The sequence below is a fragment of the Cynara cardunculus genome (assembly GCF_001531365.2).
Source record: "Cynara cardunculus var. scolymus isolate 2C chromosome LG 4, CcrdV1, whole genome shotgun sequence".
NCBI lineage: Eukaryota > Viridiplantae > Streptophyta > Magnoliopsida > Asterales > Asteraceae > Cynara > Cynara cardunculus.
Genome location: NC_037531.1, coordinates 10367141 through 10389484, shown reverse-complemented (window position 1 = coordinate 10389484; position 22344 = coordinate 10367141). Strand labels below are relative to the sequence as shown.

General features: G+C 34.8%; 1 protein-coding gene across 1 annotated transcript; it reads left to right on the top strand.

Annotated features, from left to right (window-relative positions):
* The first annotated feature begins 2797 nt into the window (after positions 1-2797).
* On the top strand, positions 2798-11247 carry LOC112511259 (ras-related protein Rab7-like). The gene is made up of 7 exons (XM_025116803.1): positions 2798-2888; positions 2969-2995; positions 4476-4575; positions 4666-4812; positions 7403-7483; positions 7564-7709; positions 10923-11247. The coding sequence occupies exons 1-7, from the start codon at positions 2836-2838 to the stop codon at positions 10984-10986; spliced, it is 618 nt and encodes a 205-aa protein (XP_024972571.1). The 5' UTR covers positions 2798-2835; the 3' UTR covers positions 10987-11247.
* Positions 11248-22344: the final 11097 nt, after the last annotated feature.

Sequence of the window (22344 nt, the reverse complement as noted above, 5' to 3'; positions counted from 1 at the left end):
AAAACAAGTTGGTCTCATGTGAACTTAACTTTTTTCTATTAAGTCCAATTAAAAGTGTGGTGTTATGGTTATTTTTCCATATCATTTACTTTCTATTAAGAAGTATATATTATTACAGAATGTAAAAAAATTAAAACTCCCGCCCTCTCTCTGTTAGAGTTTGAAATGTCGTGTTTTTCCCCTTTGTTACTTTTTGCACCACTTATGTCCTTTGTCGCATCCACCGCCCACCGGCACTCTATTTCCTCAACCAGTCGAAGGACTAAGGTTGAGATTTTGAAGCCGGATCAGTGGGGAGAAATACTGGACTTTATAAATATTTTTGTTTTTGGTCTTTGAACTTTGTTTGTTTTAACGAAAATTGTCCTTAAGGTTTGCAAAATCTTTTGGTTTTCGTCCCTCCCACTAAGGTTGTTTATTTTTATTTTTAATTTATAAGATATAATTTTATTTATAGATTATTATATAAATTTAATATATATATATATATATATATTATAAATAATAAAAAATTTAAATGTAATTTATTAATTTTACTATTCTATGTTTATATTAATTTGTTAATTTATATATTTTGTTAACAAATTGAAAAACAATTAAAATATAAATATAATCTTATACTACAATTAAACGAAGTGGAAAATTATACAAATTGTTCTAACCTTACTTTTTTTTTATTAACCTAGATATCCAACCCGCTATGCGAGCTGACTAATCTTAGGGCGGCCACTTGCTTTGCGGATAACCTAGAGTCATCGTGTTTGAACCTTCATGGCCACAAGGGGATTTTTTATTTCTTTTTTGATTCGAACATGGACCTCTAGACACTTTTGATCTTTGGAGCTCAAGTTCAAACCAATTAGACATCATCCTTATGGTTATTGTTCCAACCTTACTTGTGTTGAATATGGGGGGAATTGCTCAATTGGTGGTCTTCTATTGGTGACGGTGATATAAACTATTCATCATTTCTTCAGACATTAATACTAATATTTTATATTTCGTTAGAAGACATATAAATATTTAAAAAATAATATAAATATAATAATATTATGAGATAATTAAAAATTAAAATTATTAGTATAAAAATTTGCAAGAAACCGAAAAAAAAGAAACAAAATAAAAATATTTTACAATAATTAATTTATATATTTTTAATCAAATTTTACTTATATGCTTTATATATTTATTAAAACAAATTAAAATAGTTAAGAAATAATAAAAACGATAAATATAAAAAATAACCACAAAAGAATGTATATGAGAACTTGGATTCTTGTTCAAGCATCTGCATTCTAATAAGAACATGTGTCTGGACAAGAACATCAGTCCCACAACAAAGGTTCTTGTAAGAACCCCAATAGGAACCTCCAATGTGAATGCTCTTAAAGCTGCAATTTTTTGTCCATACTAAAATAAAGCGTTTTTGAGAAATTACAATATTTAAAATGATTTTATATTTTTATAAAAATATTTTATTTTTTTATAAAAGTATTTTTAATAAGGATATTTGGATTTTTTAAAGGTCAAAAGATCGTTCTTCGTTTTTTATTTGTTGGAGAGTATTACCGTTTCAAATTGAAAGGTAAAATGGTTGGTTTTTGAGTCATTTTAATAACAAATTTACCCGTGTAACGAAAAAAGTAATTAAATATACGTTTTTTTAACAACATGAAAACGACATTAGTGAACTATATATCTTTGTTGTAAGGTCCAATATGTATGGTTTATGTTCTACCTTAAGGAACGACATTAGTGAAGTGACTCGAGAATAATTTTTCGTATGGACTAGCGCTACTTTGGGTAAACCACTTATATTTCACGTGAAGTATCTCTACTTTCTCTTTACATTACTTGTATTTTATACATTTTTTTTTATTAACTTGGATATCCAACCCGCTAAACGAGCCGAATAATCTCAGGGTGACCACCTGCTTTGTGGGTAGCCCGGAGCCACCGCATTTGAACCTTTGTGGCCACGGGTTTTTATTCTTACTTGTATTTGAACCTGAGACCTCTAGGCACTTTTGATCTTTGGAGCTCAAAATCAAATCAATCAGACACCACCATTGTGGCTGTACTTCATACATTTGTTGGTATTGAACTTTGAATATTATATTTAATATGGTGTTTTTTCTACTAATGATTTTTTTTTTTGCATCATCAATTATTTGGTATAGGCTTGTAGCTTAACCATATTTATTCTTTTGGATATTAGGTTCAACTGTTTTTCTTAATTTGCATATATATAATCATATTTACTGCACATATTTATGAAAACAAATTCAAGAGTTATATAGAGACGATGAAGAAATTTAAAGTATACGGAGACAGCGATGGTGTAACAGTCTAATGTACATATTAATAAGGGATTTAACAATCATATTAAATCCAAGAAAAAAAAAAGGGTATCATGTTCATCAGGTTGGGTTTTGGTTCAAATGATTGTAACTCAATTTCAACCAAATACACACGGTTTGAAGATCTTACAAAGTGATTAGGCTCGGTTGAGTTATTTTGGGTTGGGTTGGTCGGGTTTTTTGCACCCCTATTTTAGGCTATATTACAACTAAAAGATTATCTTATTTTTTTTAATTTTCTATTTAATTTTCAATTTTTTTTTTATTGAGGATTAGTTTTCAAGATGAAATAGTAATGTTTGGACTAAAAAGAATAAATTATTTTTATTAAACTAAATCTATAAGTTGATGAATAGTTGAGGGACCAAATTTGTAGTTTACTCAAAACTCTGGTTAGAAATGGATCGAATATTGGCGCCCATCTGTCTCTCTCCCTCTAGATTTGGAAGCATCTGTGGGTATCGATTGGTTCGCCATGTCCTTCCGTAAACGAACTCTGCTCAAGGTTATTGTCCTCGGCGACAGTGGGTATGTATATGATCTAGGGTTCGGTTTATGGTGGATCTCGTTTTGATTATTTTTGTTGATATTATTTGTGATTTTGTCAGGGTTGGCAAGACGTCATTGATGAATCAGTATCCTTTTAAGTTTTAATTCTTTGATCCAGATGTATATACGTATACGCGAAGATAAATCTTGTGTCATTTCTTTTATGTTCTTCAATTGTTTTGAAGAATTTGTTGTTTCTCTTGCAGTTCAGTATTTGAATTCATGTTTGCATTTGTATGTGTTCGAACTCTCGTTGTATCATTCATCTTGCGGAAGTATTAGCCGCTTTGAACGCAGAGTTAATTACTTTTAGTATAACAATGCATAATTGAAATTGGTAGTTGTTTCTCATGTTTCAATAGTATAGTGTAACTTTTGAGGTCTACATTATGCTTTAGAATATTTTTTTTTGATTAACCTGTATATCCAACCCGCTATACGAGCCGACTAATCTAGGCTGACTATCCGCCTTGCGGGTAGCCTGGAGCCACCGCATTTGAACCTCCGTGGCCACAAGGGGACTTTTTATTTCTTCTTGGATTCGAACATAGGACCTCCAGACACTTTTGACCTTTGGAGCCCAATCTTAAACCAATCGGGCACTACCCTTGTGGTTACAATTACTGTAAACAGAAATGTGAGAGTTAATTTTGTAGTTTCATGCTTTTTAGAAGAAAGAATCACACTCCTTTTTAGGATTAGAAGGTCTATTTTCAGCTTTACGGTTGATGTTGATTTTAATTTTCTAGAAAAAAGATGACAAGTACAGAAAAACTTGGCATAAATAATGTTGGAATCACCTTTATATATGTAGGGTTCTCCCCTTTCTCTATATGGTTTTTTTTAGAGAGAGAAGTAGCGGTTTCACATGTTCTAACAACTACTATAATAAATTACTAACAAATTTCATATCAACATTGCATTTGAAAAGTTGTAGGTTTGGATGGAAGAGGGACTACTTCTTGATGGCATTGTAGAACTTATAGTGGTTGATCCTTATTCCCTTCGTTTCAGAAACATGGTATAGTTTATATTTTGATCCCAACGTACATATTTTCAAGGGATTCACTATATTTAAATTTACGTTAGCAACAAAGGCTGCAAATGCAATATGCTAATGCTGAAATCTAAAGATAGATCATATCAATTTTGGATTGTAAGGTTTAACAGACAGTTTATATTGCCTTCGGAGTGAAGATAATACTTTTGACCAGGCCAAGCAACAATACCTCCTCTACTTGTGTTGTAACCTGTATGGCTGTCAGTCATACATTGATTAATAACACCACCCTGCTGCTGAAATGCACTGCTAGAAATTGATCTAAATGAACCTCATATTGGAGCATTAATTGCATATCCAGTTACACAATTGTTACACAAGGTTATGTTTTGGACAAGTTCAAAATTTTCCATCTAAGCCTATGTTCATCTGTTACACAACCTGCAGGGAGGAGCCGTACGCATGTGGCTTCTTCTTTCTCTTTCTCTCCCTTCCCCCTTAGAGATTTAGATATTGAAATTGCTGGTATGTGACTTTGAATTGTTTATCTTTTACTGCTTCTAAAGATATGTACATAAGAGATTCAGTCAACAATATAAAGCTACAATTGGAGCTGATTTTGTGACCAAGGAGTTACAGATAGATGACAAGATTGTTACACTGCAAGTAAGGTTCCTATAACTGACCACTAATTTGATATTATTCTGCATTTTGTTGATCTAAAGTCACGATATCTTTGGCTGATTAATCGGTTAGATATGGGACACTGCTGGCCAGGAGAGGTTTCAAAGTCTTGGTGTTGCATTTTATAGAGGAGCCGATTGCTGTGTTTTAGTGTATGATGTAAATGTAATGCGATCATTTGACACACTTGACAACTGGCATGAGGAATTTCTCAAGCAGGTAAAAGATATCCATTCCGGTCCATGCTTACCAGTTGCTTTGGTGATGACCTTTAAATCTTAACCTTTAATACTGTGAAGTTTGTTTGAATGATTTTGAGTAGAGTCACATTTTGTGAGAAATCGTACTGCATTAAACACTAACCTAATACTATGGTAATCACTCAAAACCTTAGATGACTTTTGAAGTGACACTGCAGTTGAAAAGGCATCAAGTTACTGCAGTTGACAAAAGCACAGAATATTTAGGCAGGAAATTATGTGTGTTTCTGAACTACTTAGCATATCCAATCACTCATATTCTTAAATATAAATTAAAGGCTCCACTTGTTTAAGTTACTGAAACTGTTCACTCATTTTCATGGTTATAACTGCTTCCAAACTGATTTTTGATATCAGTGATTTCTAGAAAATTTTCCATGTTACTTTGAATCAGATCTGATGTTTGCAACTGTTTCCACGATACTGATAAGCCTAAATTGTTAAGAAATAAATTGTTCCTGGACCTTGATCGATGTTCGAGTAACAGATATTCTGATACTTCTTTGGATATCCAACCTAACTGAATTGTAATATGTATAACCAACAGTACATATTTATGTAGAGAGGCTACGTTGAGGTTTTGGCAACTTCTGTTTTATGTCCATATTCCAACCTATGACTTCTTTCTGGTTCATGGCCAGTTGCTGCTTTCTCTTCATTTCTATCTCATCCCAATTGCAAAAAGGGCATGACAGGATTTTGGAGGGGTTGTGGACAAGACCTTATCATGTTTATATGTAAAGGAATTGCATCAGCAATAATAATCAGTCCTCAGTCCAATGTGAATGTATCAAATGGAAGAAATGGATAGAGAGCCAATGCTGCATGCTCAGGTGCATGAAGACCAACCACTAACATCTCCTATCCCTTTTTTTTTGTTTGGCTGCATAAATAGTCACCTTGGACTGTTCGATACTTGTCTTTGGATTTTTGGCATGTTGAGAACTTCTTCTTCTGCACGTAGTATATTATCTTAGTGTGTATTTTCTTTTAAAGAAGTTGTTCAAGAATCCAATTGAAAAACCCAAAAAGGTCTTTCAAGTAACTAATTAGTTGTGGACAGTCGCTTATTCATCCTTGATGACGTAGTTTTAATTTATTGTCTAATTTGTGGAACTTCACACTGCAAACAGTGTTTGCTGGAAGTGCTCCCCAAGCCTAGCACAGAGAACTGCTAAACAAACCTACCAGGGGTTTGCATGTGGATTAGGTAACACAAGCATATATTTGTTGTATTGGATTCCAGAAATCGCTTGATTTGGTGAATTACCTTGGCTTTGAGCCTATGTTTCTTGATCACCAAGCCTTTCTAATTCGTCTTAGAATTTGAATTTCCAAATTATTTTCCATTTTAACTGCTTGATTACTTTTCATTGCACACTGCATTTGGCCTGATGCCTTCAGACTTTTAAAATCCCAAGATCGACCTGACTAAATAACATTTTTATTGGTACATATTATGCAATAAATTTTGATCTGGGAAATTGCCACTTACATAGGATCTATATCAGCTACTGGCAAGTAAAATAGAAAATCCTGACACCACATCCATGACATTGATCTCCAAAGATAGATTTTTCTTCTCTAGGGATGAATTATGCTTAGGTATGGACTTAATATAAGATGCTTTTTTTTATAACTAAATAAAACCAAATGAACCCAGTATATCCCACTTGAAAGTAGGGTCTTTTTTTGGGGGGGGGGGGGTGTACGCAAACCTCTCCTTTACCCATTAAGGTAGAGCGGTTGTTTCCATGAAAACCCCCGACTTGTGAAAAAGTGAAAGGTAAAAAGAACAAAGACTAATAAAATAGCAAGTAACAAGAAAAAGTAAAGGAGTAAGAAATAGGTACGTTGAAAGATAGAAAAAGCAAGGAAAAGCACCCATCCCTCTAACTATCCTAGGACTCTGGTAGCCTATCTGCCAGTTCTCTAACCCTCCCCTCATCCCACCCTCAAGCTCTCCCACTCCCTTCTTCCTGTCCACGCTTTTAAGCAGCACTAGGGTGATTTCTCAGATTTTAGTATTTTAGATGCTGAAGTTGCAGCATATCATAGTGAATTAGCTGAATCTCCTACACACATTTCCTAATTGAAAATGTCAATGATTAAGACAAGATGAGTGGGAGCTCCAAAAAGAACTACAAACATAATCAAGGCAAATTATGTGTTATTTCTTGGAATTAAAGGAGCAGCATAACTATCCTTGGTGCATAGTGGAAGTTTTTTTTGTTATTTAATCATCTTACAAAAATGTGTCTTCTGTCTATACTTGCAGCATCATATCATAAAATTAAAAACCACCACTTAAGCTTCACTAAGCAAGAAGCAAATTTTTGGGTGAGAGTATGAGGGGCCCCTAAAGGGCTAATGTCTTTCTTCTCCATGGCTTTAAATGTGAGCAAAATTTGTATTTTGGGACCAAGTATGGGTTAAATGTAGCATAAGCATTTCATCAACTGACACTGGAAGCCTGGGAAATATAGGCTTCAGCTACTTCTAGCTGTTGAATAGTACTTCATAGTTATACAAACTCAAATGTTTTGCAGGCAAACCCATCAGATCCCAGTTCTTTTCCATTCATATTGCTTGGCAACAAGATTGATATAGATGGTGGAAATAGCCGAGTGGTAAGGCCATAAGAGTTCACATTTAATTTGTTTTAACCTACAGTACCTTCATTGCTTTTCTCGAATGAATCTGAAATTAGGTTTCTGAGAAGAAGGCATTGGACTGGTGTACTTTTAAAGAGAATATACCTTACTATGAGACATCTGCAAAGGAAGACTACAATGTGGATGCTGCATTTCTATGTATTGCCAAAAGTGCAATGGCAAACGAGCACGAGCAGGATCTGTAAGTGCAACTTAACAATAATCAACCTTCAAAATTACTATTGTTTTTATATATTGTCTGCATGAATGATAGATGTGTTTTTATGTTGACAACCAAAAACAAAAATTACAAGCTGGTTGAGGAACAACTGACTATTAGGTTTTTATGAAGGTAGTCAAAGTTTGTTACTTTTTGATGGAAAACATTGAATCTTTGAAACTAAAGGCTGCAATAGGAGGCTCTAGTACAACTATAAGGTTATCCTCCCCTGGCCCAGAAATACCGCAACTACTACTGTGGGTGTTGCCAATAGGGATCCTCCATTCCAAAAGGTTAATTGGAAATAAATATGGTACTCCCTCTTTCCCGTTGGAATCACCAATTTCATCTGTGTCCTATAATGACTTCCCTATAATAATTTTGGATTCTACATATACCTAGTATGAAAGATTGGTTATTTTGGCCATGGTCAAAAGAAGATTATGGGCCATCAATTTTGGGTTTCTTTAAGATGATTAAATGAAATGATTCAACAAAATGTTAATTTGTGCTAAAAAAAGTCTTGTATTATGGTAAGGAGTGTTAGGTGGTAAAGAAGGCACATGAGAGGAAGATGGAGGCGGATGCTTAGATGGTCCTGTGACCAGATTATTCTAAACAAAATACCAAAGGAGGTCTTCAGAGAGGAGTTGAGAGTATCGCCCATCACAAATAAAATGAGAGAGGGAAGATTGAGGTGATTTGGTCACGTTTGCAGGAGACTGATGTCGACACCAGTGAGGAGGGTGGAGAGCGTCATGGTCGAGGGTGTGAGGAAGAGAGGCAGGCCTAGGAGGATGTAGGATGAGCAACCGAGACTGGACATGACAGTTTTAGACATTCCGGAACACATGAGCTCAGATAGGAGTCTTGGAGACACAAGAGTAGGACACCAGATTGTGTGCAAGGACTTTTGGCTAATGGAGACGAGGGAGGGGATGGAGGAGGGTTAGACCCTAGGATGTATAGCTAGGTATCAGAACCCTAGGTTGGTACGGGGGCGTCGTCTGTGCGAGGCAACATTGTGGTTGTACTTGCTTTTTTTCTACTTCTTCAACCCTTCAATACTACATTTTTTTTGATCTATTTCTTATCCCTTACTTTTCTATCAACGTTTGGGATCATTACTTATCCATAAAATCCTAAAAAATTACAAGCTGGAGGCTCACACGGAAACAACCTCTCTACTACTTAGGGTAGAGGTAAGGTCTTCCTACATCCTATCCTCCCCAGACCCTTCTTCGTGTGAGATTCCCTGGGTTCATTTAGTTTGGTTTATGGAGAAGTAAAGACCTCAAAACTGAGATCAGAGACACTTGAGAGAAAAATATATGTGACAACAGATCCAAATACTTCTTATTTCCTTCCCTTTATTTCACTTTGTGAGATGCCTTAATCTAGATACTTGCTATACTTCATTGAACTATATATTAGTTGATGTGGTGATTCCCTGGGTTCACTTAGCAAGTGATTTTATATAGGTATGATTATGATGTTTTGTTCTCAAGAAACGGCCTTGCATATTAGTCTTTCTTGTCAATGGAATAATATTCTGCTAAAATTATTTATGTAGTGACTAGTTCATTTTTGAGGTAAAGGACAGATCTGCTTACATCTCAGACAGGATATAGGATCGACTTGGATTGTTTGGTTCGGTTTCCTCCAGTTCACTTTTGTGGATTTTATATCTGTCATATCTATTTGGTTCTAAGAGTCTGATACTTGAAGGGAAAAGATCGACGAGAAGCATCTAAATGCAAGTAAACAGAGAGTAAAGAGTGCGGTAGGAGAGCCTTGGACCTAAAAGCATCTAAATACAAGTAAACAGAGAGTACAACGGGACCACCCTGTGGCATATTATGCCCGAAAAGGAGCAAGAAATTTTAAGGACCAACAGCCCTGAAAGGGCAAAAAGACCCAACGGAGCAACAACACACATGGTCCACAACAATCCCAAATGAGCTAGGAACCCGATGGATGAACAACTAACATGATTCATAACTAAACCACGTGGTTCCTGCAACAACTTTTTGAAGGCATCTTCAGGATTAGTTAGGGACCATGTGGATTATTGCTCTATTGGGCTCATCAACCTTTCAAGGTTGTTACTAGTCACATTGGTTGTTGCTCCATTGGTCTCTTCGTCTCTTAAGGATGCGTTTGGTATGTAGACTGGATGGGACAAAAAAAAAATAGTCCCATGTTTGGAATAACACATAAGTAGGAGGTGGGACAAAAAGACTCCTTTTTGTTCCACGGAAAAAGGAAGAAAACCTTGGACAAAACGTAAAAAGGCTTATTTGCCCTCCAAACAATACAAAATCTAAAATCGAAAACACAATCAGATTCATCTTTCTCTAAAAATCTTGATATAACACTCCTCTCCTCCAAATCCTGATTGTAACTCTTCACTCCTCCAAACTTGTTGCACTTTTTGGTGTAGTTTGCACATTTCATATGTTTGCTGGTATGTTCCAAAAAGTTTGAATCTAAAAAACAGAACATAAAGTGATATGAAGTTCCAAAATAATAATATTACCATTTGCTATTTATTGCAAGCAAAACTGTTTACTTTCCATTTCGTTTTTTATAAAGAAAAGCTTGCTATGAAATCTACAACTTCAGACTTGGGACTTTAGGTTCTATTACTAGACCATTTCCACAGTTGTATTTCTTAGATCGTGTTAGGAGAAACAAAAATGAGATTTTTGCATCTAATGCATAATTAGGAGGGGAGCCCCCAAAATGGAGGTAAATGCTGTACAAAATTCTATTTTAGTTTGTCTCAAAATAAGCGTCCACTTTCTAACTCTACCTTTAACTATTTTCTAACTCTACCTTTAACTATGAGATGAAAAGATTTATTACTTCGTCTAGTATTAAGAGTAAAATTACCATTTAGTTGCATAAAAAGTGTAATAATTATGGCATTTCTAATACTGCATACATTTTTCATTATTAGACATTTATTTTGGGACGGGGTGAGTAGCATATTTTCGCAATTCTTGGTAGTATGTAGGCTATATGACATTCTTCAATCATTCAAAGACCAAATCAAACCAAATGAGCCCAGTATATCCCACCTGGATGTGGGGTGTGGCACAAACCTGATATCTACCGCAAAGAGTAGAACAACTGTTTCGTGCATTCTTTAATCTTTATAATCTTTTTTCATTTTATTTTCATGTTCAACAGATACTTCCAGGGCGTCCCAGATGCCGTAACAGAAACAGAACAACGTGGTGGCTGCGCATGCTAAATTTAACACGGGTTCTGTTTCATCTCCTATGCTTTTGTTGCTTATTCTTTTTTACTACCATTTTTTGCTGTTGATACTTGCCATTTTTTGTACCTAAACAACACGAGGCTCCCGCAACAGCTGCACGCATGCACCACATGTTTGCGGTTGCTGTTAATATCAAGTAGTTTTTCTCTGTTTGCCGAGACACTAAAATGTAGGATCTTTGTATCTGATGATTGCCTGATCGGCCAAGTTTTATGCCAGTTTTTTTATCTATTCACACTTTCTTTTTTTGGAAAGTTGTATTTCAGTTTTTGCTATGTTTTCATGACTTCTGAAGATGATAATGTTTATGTTGAGGTTGGTTTGTTTTAGTCCTGATGATTGCTTACATGTTTTATTACCCCAGATTTTGCTGCTTGTTACTCCGTCTGTACTAAAATAAATGTCTACATTTCTATTTCAGTTTCTTTCAAGGATAAGTGTTTACTTTCCAATTCTACCCTTAATCAAGGGATGAAGAAAATCCTCCCTGTTATTAAGGGTAAAACTGACTTTTTGCTAATTCAAAATTCATTGTGACATTTATTTTGGGACGGATCGAGTACTATTGTGGTATAAATCTTGGGGTTATTATTGTTGGAGTCCCACATTGGTTATACTTGTACTTCTCTCCTTCTCCTTCAATATATGTTATAATTATTATTCCCACAACGCACAAGTATTAACTACTTAAAGTTTCATGTTTGAATTTTATAAAATTAAGGAGCCGTTTACCGAACGCTTACTTGGGTAAGTGTTTACCAAATCATATTACCTAACCGGATGAATATGGCAAGGACCAATAATCTTACCTTGTAAGAGCGAGACAAGAACCAAGAGTCTTACCCGGTAAGTGAGAGCAACGACTCTTATCACGGTAGCGATTATCGGATAAATTGTTGCATGCGATGTCATTTTGGTGAACTAAAATCTTACCCGATAAGTAAATAGTAATGCTAAATTTTATTGGTAAACACTTACCAGGTAAGTATTTGATAAACAACCCCTAAGTAATATACTGATTAAAATACAAGATAAAAATTGAATCCTACTAAATAACAGAATAATTCATTAATTTTGGATTTTCTTTTTAAATAAGGAAATGTATTAATTTTCTATTCTTGGTTTATAGTAAAGTTTTACATCATAGTGAAATGTATAGGTACAAAGTTAGTTAAATGTAATGCATTTTAAATCATAAAACTTTTAGTGTGAATATTTTATGGTTCATGTGGAGTCATGACATCCAAAATCTTGCTTTTATAATGTATTTTTTTTATTAACCTGGATATCTAACTCGTTATGCGAGCCGACTAATCTCATCATGTAATTTTATTAGATACAAAGTTCTTGGATATTCAATGGAGGGTAAGTAAAATAGGTATAAATGAATACCCCTTAATTCACTTTTCCTTACATTTAAATGAAAATAAACAAATAGAAGGGAAACAAAATGTGAGAGGAAGTAAAAACAAGGGTAGTTTTGGAAGAAAATGAAAGTAAGGGGTTGTTTACCAAACTTTAACCGGATAAACACTTAATGGGTAAGAGTCACCACTCTAAACTTATCATATTGGATAAGAATCGTGGCCATCAAATTGCGGATTGCTCGTAAGTGTCTCTTTATCTGGTAAAGCGCTAACAGGGTAAGAGTCACTTACCTAGTATCTCTTACAGAGTAAGATTCATTGTGCTTGGCATACTCATCCAGTATGGTAAGTGATTGACGCAGGAGAAAATTGTGCAAGAGTTAACGCGCTTCTGTAGATAATTATTATTTCATTGTCCTAAAAATTTAGTATACACCCAAAAGATAATGAGTTAGGCAGATGTAAGACTTGGAAAATTAAGAGAAAACTCTTAAAACTAGAGAAATTTTTTTAAAGATAATTTTATTTATCAATGATAAGCTTTATATTAATGAAAACAAATAAACCTTATTTATAAACTAATCTAACTAGAGGGATATTTGTTTACTTCTTAATGATGCCTTTAGGAGGTAAAAGTCTGATTAGGTCAGTCATTTTATTGTTTGGATGGGTTTGTAAAAAGGTCTGAATGATTAAATTAAATCTGAATCGCTCCTTCACCTATCTGCCATCCATACGATTCAAATATGGGATTTTTCCATGTTTGCCTTCCCTCGCCACTTCATTTCTCTCGATTCTCCAATCGTCCCTCCAGTCTCTCCTTCCTCTCAGTTCTCCCTCCTCTCGATCAATCACCAGCCTCTATAGGAAACGCACCAACAATGCACCTATTTGTAACATACCATAAATTCATAGGTAAGACCTCTCGATTTCGTAAAATTGATTTGATGGTGGTACAAACTGATTCACTAATTCATGCAACTGGTACAAACTGATTTCTGATTCAAGTGATTGATTCAAATTGATTCTTTCCTTAATTGTATCTATTTCAACAATAGTCCTAATTTATTTGGTCTTTATAAAAGTTATGCAAATGTTCTTTAGGCACATTCATAATCTTGTCTATGCACACATATGTTGAAATGGATGATTAAACAACCAACCTTGTTTATGCAAATGTTCTTTAGGCACACTGCTATTCAGCACTGTTGTTTAATGCTTCCTTAGTGCAAAAGGGATGTTAAAATGGTAAACACAGCCCAAAGACATGATTAAACAACCAATAAAAACAAACATTCTTTAGGCACATTCTAGGATTTTGTGGTATCTATATGCATATCTCTAGAAGCAGAAATGTATGCAACTTAAAATAAACTAGAATATGTGGTATCTATGTATATCTCCCTAAAAGCAGAAAAATGTCAAATTTGGTTGAAATGGACATCCAATAGAGAGCTAATGACAGGGTTGCCTTAAAAAGAAACTTTAAGTGGTAAAGAAGGTGGTCCTTACACGGTGTCAGGCTTTTCTCATGATCTTAAATATCAACATAAATAACATCCCAAACTTGAATGATATGCAACAACGTAACTAACTTGCAGTAAACCATTAGGTAAGACACCAAATGCTCAACATTTGTACTTTTAAATCTACAACTCTGAATCATTTATGGCTACTTGATCATTTCTAGTCATTCACTTGCACATTACATTACAAATATGCCCAAAACTTGGGATGTCTGATTTAGTCAAACAATTTTTTACATTTGAGTTTTTATTTTATCAATACCACTTAAACAAGAACAAGATCAGTACATGATGGCAAGGATTAGTAATAGTTATCAGAAGGATTGCACAGAGTTGAGAGGTTGTTTACTTATAGATTAGTTACAAAATAGCAATCTACTTTCATGTTTTCTAATACCATTAACTTGCCTTCTCGTGTGACTTACACATAATCACTCTAGCCTTTAAATGTTAGTGACAATGAGATTGGACATTGTTTGAGCTTGGCTCCAAAGGTCAAAAGTGCCAGGAGGTCTCAGGTTCAAATCCAAGAAGGAATAAAAATCGTCTCGTGGCCACGGAGGTTCAAATGCGGTGATTCCGGGCTATCTGCAAAGCAGGTAGTCTACCTGGGATTAGTCGGCTCGCACAGCAGGTTGGATATCCAGGTTAATAAAAAAAATGACATTGGACATTGCACTATTGTGAATAATTTTTTTTATGTTAAGGTATCTGCAGATATGAAAAAAAGTTGGAGGTAAAAAAATTTATATACATAAACCCTCTGATTTGTTTACCCAAATAACCCTTTGATTTGTTTTCTTAACCAAATTCTATACATAGCATGCTATGTTGAAAAAATTTACATTAACTTCTTGCCAAATCAGCAATCTGCTAATAACATTTCAACTTTTTGGTAGTTAAAATGGGAGTTGGGTGAATGGTGATTACTTCAAAAGCACCAGTAAATATCCAACGAAGTTGATTTGTCTTGAGCCATGGTATAATTGGTGATAAAATGCTTTTGATAGGGGATTATAAGAGATCTTTTATATGTGGTCCCTTGTTAGGATTTCAATCTTGATTTGTTATACGTCATCATTTGTAAGGTGGACATTGTTGGTGATGGTCCATAATCAAAGAGACGTAGAATAAACTGGAAAAACAGGAATGTGGTGCAAACATTTCTTGAAGCATATACATGAGGTCGTTATACATAGATGAGATGGCACCAGTCTAAGCCACATTCATGGAAGAATGTTGTGGAGATGCTTAAAAACAAACATAACTTTGTCGCAGATCAAAAACAAATGAAAAACCATTATGATTATTTGAAAGCCAAATACAATGCATGGCTGAGACTGAAAAACAAAGCATGCAACGTGCATGATCCAACAACTAACACGTTTAATCTAACTGATGAAAATGACAAATAGAAATTGAGGTATCTTTATAATTTTATATTCTTTTTTATTTGGTATCTTTATAATTTATTAATATAATATTTTTTAAAACATAGAAGCAAATATGTAGAGCCAATTAGGAGTACAATAGTGCTTTTTCCCAATCTCTGTGTTCAACTATTTGATGGAGTTCAAGTAACGGGAACTGAAAGTCATGGGTCACGTTCTGGTATTCCCGACATTTTTGACCCACTTTATGATCAATTGATTGAAGATGTTGAGGTAGTTCCTAATACTCAACAAATCCCCACCCACTCTAGGACAAGAGTGTGATTATCGTCCAAGTACACAAGCAAGTAAAAAAGCAAAAAGGTAAACAAGCAAGTAACTCACAAGTTGAAGAAGATATTTCTAAGACTGTGAAAGCAATCATGGAAAAATATTCGAATGATGTGTCTGCTTGCTTGGCAAAGTTGAATGAACTTGGATGGGGAACATATCACCCGTTGTACCAAGTTACTACTTTTATCTTTCATGAGAGTGCCGATTATAGGAAAATGTGGTTGTGTTTAAAGCCGGAAGGTTGTGCGGGTTAGGTTAGAAAGATAGAATAAAAGTATGGGATCGTGTAGTCGGAGCATATTATGCTTTTGAACATTGTGTTTTGATATGATGCAAGCTTCTGAATGATGTTTTACTTTTAAACACATAACTTTTGGATGATGTAACTATTGAATATGCTTTTGAATGATGCAACTTTTGAATGATGTTAACTTTCGAATGAAGATGTTTCTTTGATATGATGTTAACCTTTCATCTACATTATGTAATTCTTTTATTTGCAAGGTGCTCTATGGATGTTGAGGAAGAATTTTTGTTTTCATTACTTTTTGGTTATATCTGAAACAAAAAGCTACATCAAGAATCAAAAGGATAAGAGATAACAAATCATCGTTGACCGGACATGCCTATACTCTAGAACTATTAAATGGATCAAATACGCAATGTCTTGAGTCGATGTGTCTTTCACTCTTTCTCGTGATGCTTATATACTACTATGCAACCATTTTAAACAAAAGAATTGGTTGCAAAATAGTAGGAATGCAAGTGTTGAGGAAAAGATGACATTTTTTTACAATTATGGGTCACGATAAACGCTATAAAATGATTAAAAGAAGATTTCAACACTCAACAGAAACTATCCATAGATATTTCCGTCAAGTACTACGAGCAATGATGGAATTTGCTAGAGAAGTTGTAGGACCAATGCCCAATGAAGAAACCTCTAACATATCAGAACAACAAAGAGATCTTAAAAGAATATTTTTGATGTGTTTTCGTGTATATAATTTGCAAAAACAAAACGTAGTTAAAAAGTTCCTTATAGTTTATATTTTTTTTAATAAAGGGGGTAATAGGTGCATTAGATGAGACTCTCATACATGCAGTTGTATCTTTCGATCAACAAGCTCATTATCAGAAGAAGAGGTGAATATTATCAAAACGTTTTAGCGATTTATGATTTTAATATGGTATTCACTTATGTTTGGGTTGGATGGGAGAGTGTAGTGCATGATCCTACAGTTTTAAGAGAAGTTGCATTAAACCCAACTTCTGGCTTTCCATTTCCTTCGCTAGGTATTTATAATATTTACTTAATATTAAATATAATTTATTTCTTATACATTTTACTTACCAATAACTTTTTCTTACATGTTAAATGTAGAAAAATATTATCTTTGTAATGCTGCATATGCCAACACTCATGGATTTTTGACTCCATATCGCAATACAAGATATTGGCTAGCTGATTTTCGACGTCGATGTGCCTTTTCCGAAGAAGAAAGATTCAATTATGCCCATGCACAACTCAGAAAAGTTATCGAACGTGTTGTTGGTGTATTGAGAGTAAGATTCCCAATTTTGACGAACTGACATGGCCAGAGTGAAATGGGTGATGATCCGAGACCCACAACCAGCACAACCGGCTGAGCAACCGTCGGTGCAACCACCAGCACCACCGGCCTCCCCTGTGCGAAACCCTCCCCCTCGAAGGCAACTTGCTCGCCGAAGCAAGATGGACAACCGTCATAATCAACCAAAAAGAAAGGTAACCCCTCAATCATGGTCATTGAAGATGACAAAAACACTCCAACACCAGTTCGTGATGCTCCTGTGCGTGAGGAATCACCAATCGGTGCTTCTTCTATTTGATTGGTGGGACCTTCTGTTTTAGTACCCTATGTCGAGACTACTAAAATTCCAAAAAGGGGTGCGCTTCAAGGTCAAAATCACAAGTTTGTGAATCCCCTCAATCAGCCACTTCCTCTGCATTCACATAAAAAACAACAAAGGTACATTCTTTGTCTGATCATCTCCCCCTTGATGAGTTATTCACTTCTAACTTTGAGGAGGAAGAAGAAACCGTTGAAACCACAATACCAAGGAATGAGATAAATCTGTTTTGCGAAAATAAGGTTTGCAACATCATGAATATCACTATCCTTGAGAAACCTAGAACACCCCTTCTGTTAACTGCCCACAGGAAGCAAACAGGGGTGGAAGATGTGTAATATTCAAGCCCTCATGACCCCAACCCAGATTTAAATGAGAAATTTGTTGAGGAAGAAGAACCCCCTGTGGTAGTCCCAACCAAGAAAAGAAAGAAGTTGGGAAAAGTTCATGCCAAGAAGACCAAACAAGTTGATAAAGACCTTATAGGAAGAGAACCAGGTCTGGAAAAGAAAAGGTTGTAGAGGCCCCCCATGAGTCACCCACACATAGACAATAGTGATGCAACATTCAAACAGAACCAATAGAAAGAGAGGTGAGAATGCACAAAAACTTGCTACCATACCTAGGCCTGTCCAAGCTCACAATGAATTCAGTTCCAAGGCAGTCTAGATTTCAAAATAACATTGGTCTCCTGGTTGAAGCACATGGGATGTCAAAGCTTAGTAAAGTCCCTACGTCCTATAATTTGACACTTGTGAGGGAATTCTATGCTGAATTGTCAGCAAATAGCACTTCAAAGATCAAGGTTAAGGATGTCACTATAAAGTTCACATCAAAGAGAGTCAACAGACTCTATAGACTCACCCCCTCCCCCCCAAAAAAAGACTGACTAATCCATGTTGTTGAACAATGCCACCATGGATGACTTAATTGAAGTGGCTGAGGCATTAGGTAAACCTGGGGTAGAATGGGAAGATCACTCAAACTTCATGCTTAGAACTTTCAAGGCATTCAACCTCACAACCAATGCAAATGTGTGGATAAATTTCTTGAGGCATTCTATTGCTCCAACCACTCATGATAGGTATATCTATGTGGATAAAATGTTTACTGTATTGTTTGATTACAGGTAGGACCATAAATCTGGGCAGGATCATGGAGAAAAGTATAAGGACATGTGCAGGGAGAAATAAGGAAAAGTTGTATTTCCCTTGTTTGATCACAAAAAATGCTTATTGAGGATGGTGTTCCTCAATATTGTGAAGACCAAATGGTGAAGGAATAGGGAGAAAAGTGGAAGATCGAGATGAAGACAGTGTCAAGATTAAGAGACAAGAAATACAAAAGGATGGCAACAAATGATATGATGAGCCTCATGCAAGACCTTTTGGCCCAAAACAGCAGGCAACAGCCTAATCGACAACCTTTTAGAGCAAAAGAATGAATTCATGGATAAGATTGACAGTCTAAGGACTGATGTATCAGAGAAGGTGAAGGATGCTGAGAAGAAGAAGATATGAGATATCAAGGTGATGAAGGCTGAGTTCGAAGCCAAAATAAACGCAAAAATCAAAAAATATGGGGGAAAAGATGAGAGCACTCAAAGAGGACATGAAAAAGAGATATTCCCATTTGGTGTGATGTAAGATTTTGAGGATGAAATCATTTCCTAAAGTTGAGAGGATTTTAACATCCGAAAATTCTCTATTACTATAATTAGATTTGGTCTTGTGCTTCAACCTAAATTACTTACTTATCAAGCCTCTTTATTAATGAAAGACATTGGTATAGTGTTGAGTTAGAAAAAGATGTATAAGAGGACAAAATAGTGCAAAACAACAAGTGACTGACTTGGCATGCGACCTTAAGTCACAGCCAAGGTAGTTGGCATGCGACCTTAAGTCACAGCCAAGGTAGTGTGGGTCTCTATATATCAGCCCTGAAACTGTAGGTTACGTGGGGTCTTGAATGACCTAAATCGCAATGCTAAGTCATGCGGGTCTATGAGGTAGCACACCAAGGGCGATGTGAGCGACCTACACTGCGACTTAGCATGATCGCCTGGAGCGTGCTGAGCGGCTTTTTAAGTTATTTTTTCTGGATTTTGGCATCATTTCTCTACTTCTTTCATTCTCCTTCACTCTCTCTTCATTTATTTCGAACCTAGGGTTTTTAAGGCACCATTTTGAAGATTGTTGGGATCATTTAAGAACATTACATACAAGGATTCAATCTTTCGGTTGTTGGAGCTTCAAGATCTCATCTTCTTCACTAGGGTTTTCTTAATTTCTAGGTTTAACCAAAACCTAGCATTGTGAGTTCATCCTAACCTTTTTCTAAACTTGTATACATATCAAAATGATGTATTTTAATCTCCTAAACATATCTTTTGTAGTATTTTACATATTACTGGTTTTGACCTATTTTTGATATTTTGGAGATTTGAGGGATAAACTAAACGTTTGGGTTGCTCGGAAAGGTTGTAAATGTGAATTTCTCTACCTTTGGGAAGTTTTTGATATTTGAACCCTATAAATCTAAGTTTATGTTGGTTGGTGCCATTGATGAAGATTTTATATAAATGGTTGGCTTATTGAAAAGAAAGCACCAAATACCATTTTGATTCACTTGGTCTGTAAAGGAAATTGAGTTACTTGACTTTTTTGGTCAAGTTTTGGATCTAGATGACTTGATAATAATGTCATATAAGCTATATATTCAAATATATTTGATCATTTTTAGTCCTGGCATGTTTTAGATTCTAATGCAATGAACCCATATGCATAAAAGTCAGTGTGGTTTGAGATGAGATGGTTTTCGCATTTTGTAACTATAAATAGGCATTGCGTCATCGAGGCATTATGGTACAGACTCTTAGAGCAGGATGAGCATAACTAGGATCATTAGGCATCGAACTATAGATCACGATTGGGTCGTTGATCCGTAGTGGGGGCTCTATAACATAGATACTTGACCTACTTCTATGTTCAGCCACCATCCACGGAATTTGGGTATCAACCGTCATCGCAAGATGAGTTTTAGACTTCATAGTCTTCAAAATGAAATATGTGGACTATTGGATTTGATCAAGTTTATAATTCTAACTTTATGTTTATTTGTTTAGATTCATTAGGCTTCAAACCTAACATTTTCCCTTAAATGACATGTATATCAGAATCTCTAGACGGTGATGCCATGAAGGCTCGGGCAGAGTTTTAGATGCCGGTAGAAGCACTTTGGGGAACGACCAAATTTTGGTGATTTGACGTTATGACTAGACATGTTATTTTTGATGATTGTAGTGACACTCGAGTGTAATCTAAAATTTAGATTGGTTTAGATTAGTAGGTTGTTAATTACCATTCACCCATTGTTGTAAATGCTATAATTCCCTTTGTGGGCAAATATATATATATATATATATATATATACACACACACACACACTTGTTGTCATCCTATTATTTATTTAGCAGTTTAAATTTACTTCTATTTTAGGAGTGTTACACTTTATAAGCATGTTTATGGAATTGAATTCGATATCGATTAACTCGTTTACTAGCCTAAGCTCAAGAAGCATGATTAGCTCGTTTATAAAGCTCGAACTTAAATTTTTTGCTTTTGTGGCATAGAACATGTTCTAAATTTTTTTATAAACATATGAACTTATTATCAAAGTGTCATTGGTGCAGCAGTACTCGGGTTATGGTAGAGCCCAACCTTCTAGGAGTTCAAACCTTATCGAATGTGATGACTAATGGGTGTCTATATACTCGTAGGTTATCAGTGTAATGAATCAATGGATGGGAGCATATAAGTCGGAATGCTTAATAATGCATTAGACTTAAGATCAAGTTAGGAGGCTTGGCTCGGGTTGACTCGACTCGACTCATCTTATGTCGAAAAATATAATCAAACTTTTGAACGAACCAAGTCTAATATTGATGTTATGAAGCTCGATTCCATGAGTTAAATGAAATTTATTTTGTATTCCAAACAGGGACATTCCAATCTTTTGGGAGGCTCTGCTACATACAAAACTTTTGATTACATTGCATAAATGAGATGACATATAATATATGTTAAGAATAAAAATGAGCTAAACTTAAAACGATTAACAATCTGAAATTAAACCTAAACCATTAATGATTTGAACCTAAAACCAAATAATAAATTATTTGAACCTAAATAATTTCAGCTATAGTTTTACATAGGTCGATAAAAAGACCCTAAACATATGTAAAATTTTAGGAGCCATGTTCAAAATCTCACATTTAACATGTTATTGGACGGCCTGATTTGAAATCAATTTGAGTTCAAAACTTAGTACGTTCAAACTCGAGTTGCTTGTTAAATACTAAATGGTTTACACTCTCATTTTTATGTATTAAATAAGTTGATGATGAGGTTACTTCCAATCTTCCTTTTTTTATTCATGAAGTGATTGTGTGTTTTTTAATTGCATTAAAGACATTGTATGTTTTGCAAAATTGAGATTTTGAAAGTGGATTTCTCAAATAATTAGGACGAAATATGTTTTATTTTGATATAATTTAACATTTATCTATATCTATATCTATATCTATACTATATTATAAAGCATTTGGCTAAAACTCTTTAAAACTCTTAAACTCTTAAAACTCTTAAAATTCTTAAACTCGTTCATCCCTATCCGATTTCATCCCATATCTGAATTCGTGTATAACTAACTGCAGATAAACACAATCAAATACAAGATAAACATCTTATTTTAAATATAAAAAATCTAAAATATAATTAGGATAATCATTGAGTTCTAACAGAATATTTAATTATTATCTTT